Source organism: Teleopsis dalmanni, chromosome 2 (assembly GCF_002237135.1).
Source record: "Teleopsis dalmanni isolate 2A chromosome 2, ASM223713v2, whole genome shotgun sequence".
NCBI lineage: Eukaryota > Metazoa > Arthropoda > Insecta > Diptera > Diopsidae > Teleopsis > Teleopsis dalmanni.
The window spans coordinates 150,951,817-150,963,264 of record NC_051847.1 but is presented as its reverse complement, the minus strand read 5'-3'; the positions used below and the strand labels follow the sequence as shown (position 1 = coordinate 150,963,264).

The 11,448-nt window shown below is 30.8% G+C and overlaps 2 protein-coding genes across 4 annotated transcripts in view; one reads left to right on the top strand and one right to left on the bottom strand.

Moving 5' to 3' along the window:
• Positions 1-11,448, bottom strand: part of LOC119679305 (mpv17-like protein) — a 479,294-nt gene that overhangs the window by 242,616 nt on the left and 225,230 nt on the right. The gene's annotated exons all lie outside the window — the stretch shown is intronic.
• The window catches only part of LOC119679306 (translation initiation factor IF-2-like), an 11,236-nt gene continuing 581 nt past the window's right edge, over positions 794-11,448 (top strand). Inside the window, exon 1 of one of the 3 annotated variants that reach the window (XM_038091579.1) lies at positions 794-879. In XM_038091579.1, the coding sequence (XP_037947507.1) occupies positions 813-879 (67 nt within the window). In that variant the 5' untranslated portion in view covers positions 794-812. Of the gene's footprint in view, positions 982-11,448 lie in introns of all 3 variants that reach the window. The other 2 variants (XM_038091578.1, XM_038091580.1) reach the window with 2 other exon arrangements.

Sequence of the window (11,448 nt, the reverse complement as noted above, 5' to 3'; positions counted from 1 at the left end):
GTGTTATAAATACAGGAAATAATTCTTCGACATTAAAAGAATAAAAAAAGAATTTAGTTGGAGTAAGGTGTGTTTTTAGTAGAGACCGAGAAGAAATGTTTTTTTAAGTAAACTCTACCACGAAAGAAACTTAAGATACTGTTAAAATCAATTCCCATATCCAGGAAAATATTTGAGTTTCCAAAAAAGTAGAGATCGTAGTTTTGTAACCCATTGAAGTAGAATGATGTATTAGGTATCAAAGTAAAAGATCCTAAATGTTAAATGGAATAATCTATTTAAATAACTTTTTCTCACATATTGGAGGTTTCATGTCTGCATGTTGATTTTAAGTGGAGTTCTTTTAAAAACCCTATATCCCTGTATATATTACAACTGAAACTCTAAATCAATTTCATGGAATTCTAAAGATAAAATGTTCACAATAGCCAACTGTACCAATTAGTGCTTGCATGGGAGTTACGTTGGAATTGATAAAAATTCCATTTCATGAGGCAATTCATATGCAGTATAACATTATCAGTATACTTTGGTAAATGACGTTTTTAGATATTGCTTTCGTTCTATTTTATTTTCATAAAAGAAACCGTTAATAGAATATATCTATAATAAGATACATATATGAAAAGATATTTAAACAACTTATTTATTATAGTTTACAATTATATGTAGCTAAACAAATTGTATTACAAAATACGTAAGAGCTGTATTGTTTTTATTCTGACCTGTAACACCTATGTAAATAAGTTTAATGAATCGAGTCAACTATAAAAACCTGTACTTTTCAATTGTTTTGCAATCATCACCTTGAAATGAGAGCTGTAACACTAACGCTGCTTTTTGCACTTATATTAGCAGTCTTAGCACATGCTCAACGTGGTCCACCAGGTCGTGGACCACCTGGTCGTGGGCCACCAGGACGCAATCCATTTGGACCAGGACGTCCTGGAAGACCGGGACGACCACGACCAGGCGGACCAGGTCCAGGTCCAGGACCAGGACCAGGACCAGGCAGACCAAGACCGAGCCGTGGAACAAGACCGCCATGTAGTTCTTCTACAGTATCTTCTACAGTATCTTCAACAGTATCTTCAACAGTGACAGCCACTACAACGACAGATGCAACCACTGATGCTACCACCGATGCATCAACCGATTCAGGCAGTACTGAAGCAACTACTGTCACTACAGACACTGAAGCAACTACAGTGGAGGACGACATTGATACCACAGTAGGCTAAAAGTACAGTCCCAAAACTTGTAACCTAGTTTTTGTTGTAAGAACAAGAAATAGAAATTATATAATCGCCAAGTAAAACACAATAAATGAAAATTCTTTAAAATTTTATTTGTGTTATGTTTGTTTTTGTAAATAAGTCGTAAAAGCATCGTGTAAAACAGCTTTCGATATATGGAGAAGAAAAGCAATTGATTCCATTATGAAAATTTATATATAGCTTATACTTTACGTTCATGTAACCAATGAATTTCCTCCATGTTCCAAATTTAATCTAAAGCATTCACCTTTATGGACTAGCAGACAATTAAATAGTAGATATTAAGCTTAAGAACGCTTTGTGAAGGAAGTTATTCTTCAGTGTAGAGAAAGATTTGTGGAAAGGATGGGAATGTTCTTTTGTACCATAATCTGTGTTGTTTAAATATTAAAAAAAATTTTACTTATTTTAGTAGTTGTTATTTTTCGGTGTAACATTAGTGCTAAACTTCTACTTTTTGTCTTATTACTCTATTTTTTTCACTCTATACAGATATGGCTAATTTGAGGAACGTAAAAATTGCAATGTAGATTGTAAAGCAGTTTCCGTTTGTAGGCTAGAAGAGTAAGCATGTCTTTCCTTTTACGACGTAGTAAAATGCATCATTTTGCTAGACAGGCTAGCACTTGAAACAACTATTTGTAAGTTGTACACTGAAAGAAAAAACTCTCCATTATTAACTTTACATCTGGACAGCCAATGGGAATCCTATATAAAAGCAAAGCATGGTGTCCTACAAACGAAAAATATGTGCTAGGTACTTGAGTTGAGAGGCATGTGACTTATCACGTGTTTATTATTGGAAACCTTTATCTTATTGGACATAAAAGGCATCCCAATGGATTAGCTTCAAATTTTTTTTAACAATAGGCGCTCTTCAAATATTCTAGGGATTTGAATACTGTTTTGAATCAGCTGTTTTGAGATCTTCTCTGTTTGTTTCTTATCCGGATATGGTGTGCTGCTAAAACAGCTGCTTCATTTTGATGTTACAATTCTGCAACAGACGTGTTCTCGCACTCTTAAATTTCAGTAGAGCATTCTTGCACTTCATGCACTTTGCAATGATTTTGCAATGAGTTTGCAGGACAGAGTGAATACCTCTATTGTACTTGTTACTGTATAATACTGGTAAGCGGTCTCCATTGAGTCTAGCGATTTCTGATTGTCTTCTGTTAAAAATTATCCTATCGTTGTGAAAAGAGATGGTAAATATAATTATCCATAATTTCTTTTTTGTGAAGTTTATTATTACATAAAATTGATATTGAATATTAAATAAATTAGTTGTTTTTCTTTTTTTTTTTGAAAAACAAAACAAAGACATATTTAAACTAAAAACGTAATCATGTGTTACTTCTTTAGGGAGCCTTAAATATTGTGGAATTATGTTGGGAATGAACCGCAGTTACTAGCATCCATCGACCGCAATTACTAGAAAAAACTCATGCCAGTTCACCACAAAAGGAAATTATTAACAAGTAAAATCTAAAAATGTATGTAGAATGCAGCACAACTTACTCGCAGGCCATGTGGGAATCTAAAATTATTATAAATTATTTCCATTTGTTGCGATGATAACGCAACGTGCGTGTAGGCACGAACATGTGAAAGTACGGAGTGTGCACTTTTGGTACTGGAACTTGCGGTTCGGGCACAATATCAGCAGATGAACAGCATTTAATTTGTTCTACAAAGCGTTTGCTATTGTTACGAATTGAATAGAGCATTCAATGTGTAGGAATTTACAGTCCCTCGTGAGATATCAGCGTAGTACACAACTTGAATACTAAGTGAAATTATTGCGAAAAGAATTTAGTAGCATCGATTGAGATCTGGCGGATGTGAATTTCAATTATGGTATGTCAATTGCTGTTTATGGTCAATGGATCTGCCGATGGGATTGCCTACACTACTTGAAATAAACTTGTTCAATCAAAGAAAATATTCATTCTTAATAAATATCAAGTCAATCAAAACTAAATTAAGAATGTAGTCTTAAATAAGTTCTAAGAACTATCGTATTGATGATGGAGTAAGTTCAAAATTTAAGAATATTCAGTTTATTATTTGAAGATTCTAGTTCCCTTTCAATTGTTGTCAATTTAACATTTAATTGCTTATATTATAATAAAATGCACAAAAAAAATTGCAATAATAATTAAGAAAAGTTTAAAAGAACACTTCGAATACGATTAGTGCTATATCACAAACAATACTAAGGACCCTCGCGAAAGGCAGTGGCAGCTGCTTAATAAAGTTCCTTTATTTTCTTGAGCTTAAAAGAAAGGAATTGTGCGTAAACTCATAAGAAATTTGGAGTACGTAAAACTAAATAGGCCAACATAGGCTAATTTAAACAATAAAATAAATAAAAACATAGATTTATAGTGTAAAACCATGGAAATTATCGATATACCATTGTATTCTTAAAAAGACACTGTATGTTATGGTATTTGGAGATGTGATAAGCATGTACTTTTAAGATATCACAGAAACTTTCCATTCTGATTACCCCAGCCACAGGATTGTCACATTTTTTGTATTCTAATAGGAGATATGGATATGTTATTTCAATAAGACAGTACCACGCTTCTTTTGACTGTAATACGCGTGATGATTCCCGAATTTACAAATTTACGTTCTGATGATGTGAGTTCTTGACTGAAATCATGCTATTTGTTACCACTTAATTTGTTTTGTAGGTGGGAAACACAAGGATCGTCTTTTTGCAGACATGGCTCTAATTCTTTTCGCTTTGGCCAACAAATTGCTGACAATTCTTCAAAATTTATCTTAGGATATCTCTCTCTCTCTGTCTCTTATCCTCATCTCCTAGTGGAGCTTTGGACATAGTACTGTAAAATTACTCATTCAGGGCATGAAAGAATGATATTGAAATTCACTCTTGCAGGTTCGTGAAATTTAACAAAAATTTTAATCACAAGTGCTTTATTGGTACTTATTTTTGGAGTCACAAAATAGGTAACCCATACTAAACTGACGATGGTTTCTCACTATTGAATTGTTCATTTTAAAAATTTATTTTAATTTATTTTTATAGCTCAAGAACAGTGGCAGCTCAGTACTTTAGGGGCCCTCTTCCTTAAGTAACTTAACCAACTTTAAGACCTCTCACTAAACAACATACTGAGCTTTGTCAAGGCTTCCAGATAGTTGTAAACTTCTAGTTTATTAATTATATGGCAGCATCATGGACTAATAGGCCTAAGTGGATTCCGTTTGGATCGCTGGTAAAACCTAACGTAAACTAACCTATATACATTGCATAGATAAATAGAAATAGGTAGAGATTGTTTCGAATAGAAAAACTGAAATCTATACATGGGTACGAGGACGCCACTCCAAACTAACCTGCATAATTACACACATACGTTTTATCATTCTTATAAAGAAATTATTATTTTATTTATGAAACATTAATTAAGGACTTCATCATCAGATCACTACACATATTACTATACATATAAACCTTTTAATGTGAAATGCAATATCATTCTTCCATGTCATAAATAAGTAGTTTTACAATACTATATTCTAAGCTCCACTGGGAGATGAGTATAAGAGAGAGAGAGATATATCCTAAGGTAATTTTCGAAGAATTATCAGCAATGTCTTGGCCAGAACGAGAAGAGTTTGAGGCATGTCTGCATTAATACGATTATCTGTGGTTTCGATCCACAAAACAAATTCTGTGGTAACAAATCCTTTGATTTCAGTGACAAATTCACAGATCGCTATTTTCCGCCTTTATAGGTCAGTTAAGTCATACCTTCGTATTAATAAATTTTTCGTTATAAGTTTCTCTTTTGTAAACAATTTGTACTAAGGTGTCTACATTACAACCGAAAAGTAGAACAAAATACAAAATTCATAGAAATTTTTATTAGAAATATTTTTCATTCCGTTTATGGGAAATTATTTAAACCAACTTGACTTAATGTTAAATGCAAAGCCAAATCAGTCGCTATGACTACTTAAGTTGCAAAAAATGGTAACTTAGGAAAACTAGTGAGTCTATTTGGTGAATAATAAAAAAAGTGTATGAATATAACACAAAAAGCCATAAAATGAAAAGCCAAAATCTTAAAACCATTTAAGGGCACACAAAGCAAAACGTTCAGATACATAATGCAGCAACTAACAAACAGCAGTTTGTACAAATACAGTCGAGTGCGGATGCAGATACTTGGCACAGATACTCGCAATTATAGTAACGTATGCGCTTTTATGTGGAAAAGTGCATGAGAATGCAAGCAATGCAAATAAAACACTAAAAATCGTCTGTGCAGCACAAGATGATGATGACTACTTTCTCGTTACAAAAAGATACAAAATGGTTATTGATAATGAAGCATGCAAGAGATGTTTGAGATAAAATGTTATAGATTCTGCGGCAAGTTCGTGAAACAAGTTCTAAAATTGAAATACATACATTACACGTCTGTTTAAGTAACTTAAGTACTTTGTTTTGCAAAGGATTATGGCTGTGTTACCACCTCATGGACTTCAAAACAAGATAGTCAGACTGATAATAAGTTGCGGAAATATTTATTAGTCACTTAGAAAAATAATAGATATTGTTATTTGATTGGATGTCTTGCAATTTTAAATGAAAAATGAGTAAGAAAATTGAAAAGATCAAGAACATGTGATAAAATTAAAAAAAATTAAAGAAAAAATTAAATCAATATAGTATTAAGATAAATGTGCATTATGTAGTCTTAAAGCAACATACCTATTAAAGTTGTCTTAGGTTGAAGAGAAGACGAGCCATTAGGAAGTGCACTTTTTAACTGAAAGCTTGCTATACAACTTAATAATACCAATAATTCCTTTTATCACAATATTATTAAATATCAAAATCTTAGCGTTTTTCATAGTAAGTGACATTGCCCTTCGATGCCTTATTACAAGTCATGTATTCTAAAATAAGATATCACATCGATTAAATATTGAAGCAGCGAACACTTTTAATCATCGTTGGATTGTACTGCAAATATTGCACTTAAGTGATGTCGCATTTGCGGAAGATACAAGTAAGCACAGATAGATATGAACTCCATTGAAATAAGTACATTTTACTGTTAATTGGTGATTGGACAGACAAAAATGGTTCGCCTGGAGTATGACAGAACGGACGTCGACAAATGCGCTGCGGCTTATTTAGACTCATCAATCTTATTTAGTTGCAGCGGGAGCGCCGAGGTGCGCATATTTTATTAAAACACACATACACTGCATGTCAGGCGGTAAAGCCCAGAAGGGCGGTACACACGATATAAGTATTCTCACTTGATTACAATGAATAAGTAATAATGCCATCATTTGCGGGAAACTCACGCATAAGGAAATGTGCGGCTCCCTGACTTCGGTCTGATATGCAATGCAAATATGGTTGGGTGTTGTGACTGAAATTTATGTGGCTACATTTGATAAAATCGTAGACAATAACTTCGAAAAATGCAAAAAACACAATATTAACATACAAAAATCGTGTGGTACTTTGTCATACTCGAGGGCATAAATTATGGTCCGTTAAATTTAATCAAAAAACTTCTAGCGAACAGCAGTTACCGAAACAGGAATACTTTTAATGCAGCGAATTAAAAAAAATTCTAAATAAAAACTGAAATGAGGGAAAAAATATTTATCTTATTAATAATTTTTTACAGTTGAAATATATCTATGGATAATTTTTGTATACTTAATGGCTTATGAAATTATTTTCAATTCGTTAATTTATGGCTATGCACGAGTTATTAAAGTTATCTACTTAATTTTGCAAAATCTACAAATATCCGTAGCTTAAAATAACTTAAATACTGGTTTCTTAACAAACACAATAATCTGAAAATAGATAAACGGATGGATAGATAGTCATCAGTTCGTCTTTCCATGTTAATAAATCTATCTTTAAATCTATCCATGAGAGCATAACGAAAATTAATGTCTGCTTTACCTATTTACAATAGTATATACAGCATATACAGTTATTGTTGTTATTGTGGTGACCCGCTGGGACCTACTTGTAAAACCCTTTTGGTTGGTGTTGAACGACACTTGGACGTCGAGATGGACGAGTGGTTATGGGACGTAGACCCGGCCTGACTTAAAGCTTTCAAAGAAAGAAAGCAGATCAATCAAGCATTATATCTCATTATATTTATATGTCTAACGACCTTTTTTTCGCTCTTGCAATACAATAAACATAGCTTCAATAAGTAGAAACATTTATTTTTAACACCTGTTATTCTACGTACAATAGTAAAATTTCAATTAATAGTAAAATTCTATCCTCAAATAAACTCTGTGCTTAACCCTAGTAAAAAATGACTTGTCGACGAGATATTTTAATCATCTTTGCTACAAAATTATTCAATCTTTGTAAGTCTTATTTCTAATATCAAATGGGGCGGCTGGTCTATTTATGAAACACTAGTGTCCAGTATAAAAAACTCTTGCTTAAAATACAACATAAACGAGAATTTAATTAAATTAAAATTCATTTTATAATTAAATTACAGGCTTGAGATAAGGTTGATATATACTTAACCATACGCTTGCTTCGATTAATATCAGATACCAATCCCTAGTCATTCTTCAAGAAGTTTCCAATTATATCCAACATTTTTTCTCACCTAAATGGTTGGTTCATTAAAGTACATAATATACAGATACAATTATATAAGTTTTTTCTGTTAGAAAAGAGATTTATGTCACTTTCAGGAAAATAATTCAATAATATCCAACAGACAAAAAATACATCAACATAAAGCTCTATACAAAAAACAAAGCTCTATACTACTTATCTTTAGTTCCGAAACCCCTTTATAAAAACCTAACGAAATAATAGAAATTTGTTTATATGTATTTTACTCGTAATGAATTTTACTAGTTTAATAAAAGTGATCAACTAGATCAGCTGGTTGTTTAAGCCATCAATGCTGGCATTTCTTTCAACAACTTCAGAGTCCCATGTGTTAATAAATTTATTTTCCATCATAGTTTATTTCTAGTGTTGCTCCCTTTTTATTATGTGTTCCTTCCAAAATAATAAATAAAAAAAATATTATTTATTATTTATTAAATATCAACAATCCTTAAATATCGTTCTTATTATAGATTAGGTAAATATAACTAGTTAACATACTATGTATATGGTATTCAATCAATAGATATTTGGATTGCAAACTTAATTTTTAATTTGAAAACAACTCGATTTTAGTAAAAACAATTCTGCCTACTTTTAGACTACAATTTTATTAATGTCATATAAACATTATAGCAACTGAATTTTTGTTAAAAAGTATGCAAAATTTCTTAAACGGGTTTTCTTATTAAAAACGAGGTGTTGGTTTCGTTTAGTTTCCTTATTGAAACTTGGTTATTGAACTTTTTTCTTTCCACTGACCAAGTTTAACCCACACTTGGAACAAAAGAGACAATGAACCGTCCATTTGCATTGCCAATTCACTTACGACTCTTTGAGTTAAACTATACATACCTAGAATAAAAACAGACCCAGGTTAAAATCTGCAGTTAAGGGATTTCTGCACTGAATAGGTTAGTACAGAACTTATCTTGTTTTACTCTGTTTCGACTATAATACATTTTGTTTGCTCTGACAGTGTTTATCATTCTTGAGATAATATACGAGCATACGACTGATATATTCGAGATCTTTTTTGAATTAATTTGGATTTCTGCATGATGGGTGATTATATTTACACTGTAGACCAAGACCAACCTATATATATGTATATATATATATACCTTGGTGTGCACTCTATACTGAGAAAAATATTCTCTAACCACACATTTTATCTCATGTGTTAAAGAAGATATGAAAACCAACATGTAGCATAATTAAACAAACATGCTGCATCAAGTAAGAATATTTTGACCTGAGATTTAATTAAAATCTGATTAAATTTACCAAATTATTTTTCTGAGTGTATGTATGTCAGCAGAGCAATGTCCGCAACAATATCTAGCTCCAAATCAAACAAAACGCTTTAATACAGTTAATGTTTTAAATACTTCAGTTTATGTTAGTAGATGTTTAAATCTTACAACTTTAAGTTTCTGTATCTCGAGAAGTAAACTATATCGGCATAAAGAGTACAAAACAAAGTTGTTCAAAATAATTGTCATTACTGAATTATATTATCAAATGGGCTTAACCAGGAAATCGAAGTCGCGCCGAGTAAGTTTATTTCTGGATATTAATATCTCATCTTTAAAGATAACACAATCAATCATAAAAGTCGCGGTAGGTCACTCTTTCGTCCATTTAAAATAAATCCCACCACGAGCTTTTCCAAAATTATGTATATATTATCTTGTTTAAATTATTTGATAAAGATTTATTTATAATAAACGATTGCTTTAACGTGTTTAATTGTCTATAATTTCTGATATCTTAGTTCCATGCACATCTTTGGCGATTTAAATTCAAATTACTGATCTTTCTCATAAATGTTATAACCTTTCTGCTATAAATTCATAGTTTTTTTGGAAATTTTTATTGTAAACATTTTTAATTTGATTTTATTGTGACTATTTCAGTTTTAACAACATTTTCTCTATTTTTAATATTTATTTAAAAATTCAAACGTAAAAATTCTTTGCATAATATTTTAGTCAACATTTTTTCATCATAAATTACTGAAATTTATTTTGTTTACCATTCCCGAAGAGGGGAATGACACTATCGTTTAGTTTTTATATATTTACGAATAAATAAAAATATACAAATTCATTCATATATTGATCCATTAATCGATTATTTATTCATTGTTTTTAATCAACAAAATTATGCATAAAAATTTGTATGTCAACAACTTTTTTATTTGTTTTCAATTTAAAACTTATTAATTTTAACTTTCAATAGCTGAAAAAAATAAAATGAAAACGCATATTAGAATTTAGATTAAAAAAACATAAAAAAAAATTATTATTAAAGAATAATTATTTAAATCCAAATAGAATATACATAAACAAAACTACTGACAAACTCAATAAAGCATTAATTCTTGACTCAGGGGAAGTTCAAAACCTAATTTAATAAAATTTAATATATATATTCTTCTTCTTCCTTGTAATAGTAAGACTTATAGGTATATGCATAACATTAATTTCCCACTCTTATATATCTCTTGCTCTTATTTCCAGCTAATTTCTTGGAGGTCCTCAGTTTCGCCGTCAATCCAATTTTTGTTTATCCCACCTATATGGGCTTGCACTTTCTTCTGTTATGAAATAGAATTTTATTTCCTTTACACTATAGTGATTCAGTTAATTTTTAATGCTATTTCTAACACATTGGAGATAATCCTTGATTTACATATAGTATGGAAATGGAAATGGATCGATTTTGATATGTTCATTTGTCTATTTGTTTGATTGTCATGCAATTTTTCAATTTGGCTGTCTGTCGACTATATCCTAGAAATGCATTTCATTTTTAAGAGTACGTATCAGCGATACTACCTTCAAGATCACACATTTTTCGTAATTTTATATAGAGTATGATCATAATTATTAACACAAGTATATGGATGGTTTTTAAACGCATCTCTGTGCTTAAATATAGATAAGCTCTCTCAATTGGAGAGGCCAGCAAACACTACTGAAAGTTTTACTTTTATTTTATTATTTTCAAAACAATGACTCATCACACCTTATTTTTCGATTTAACTTTTTGGTGAATTATATTAATTTTCGTTAATTTTAGTTAATTTTCGTAAATTTAAAAATACATTATAACTTCATTCCTCTTCTTGTCACTTTAGTTTGAAGATCCGCTTTCCTTTCGATAAAATTTTAATTTTACACTCTTTGCTCCGCTTAGCCGCTATATATTTTTTATTAAGTTCAATAATGAACTATAAAAATATTATTTTTTTTCATTCACAACTTCCTTCTTTTAAGATCATCAGCTTGATTGCTTTTTAAACTATTGATTACTGAAGTCATCCTGAGAGAACAGGGTTTCGAAATTGTCGATCTTCCATTTTTTTCATTACTCCAAGCAATATTCTTTCCGTAATATTATATAAAAAAGTATCTGACTTCGAAAATGCGTTGTTTTGAAAGGACGATAGATAAATATAAATCTATTTGATGCTTTTGTCGTTGTAATGTG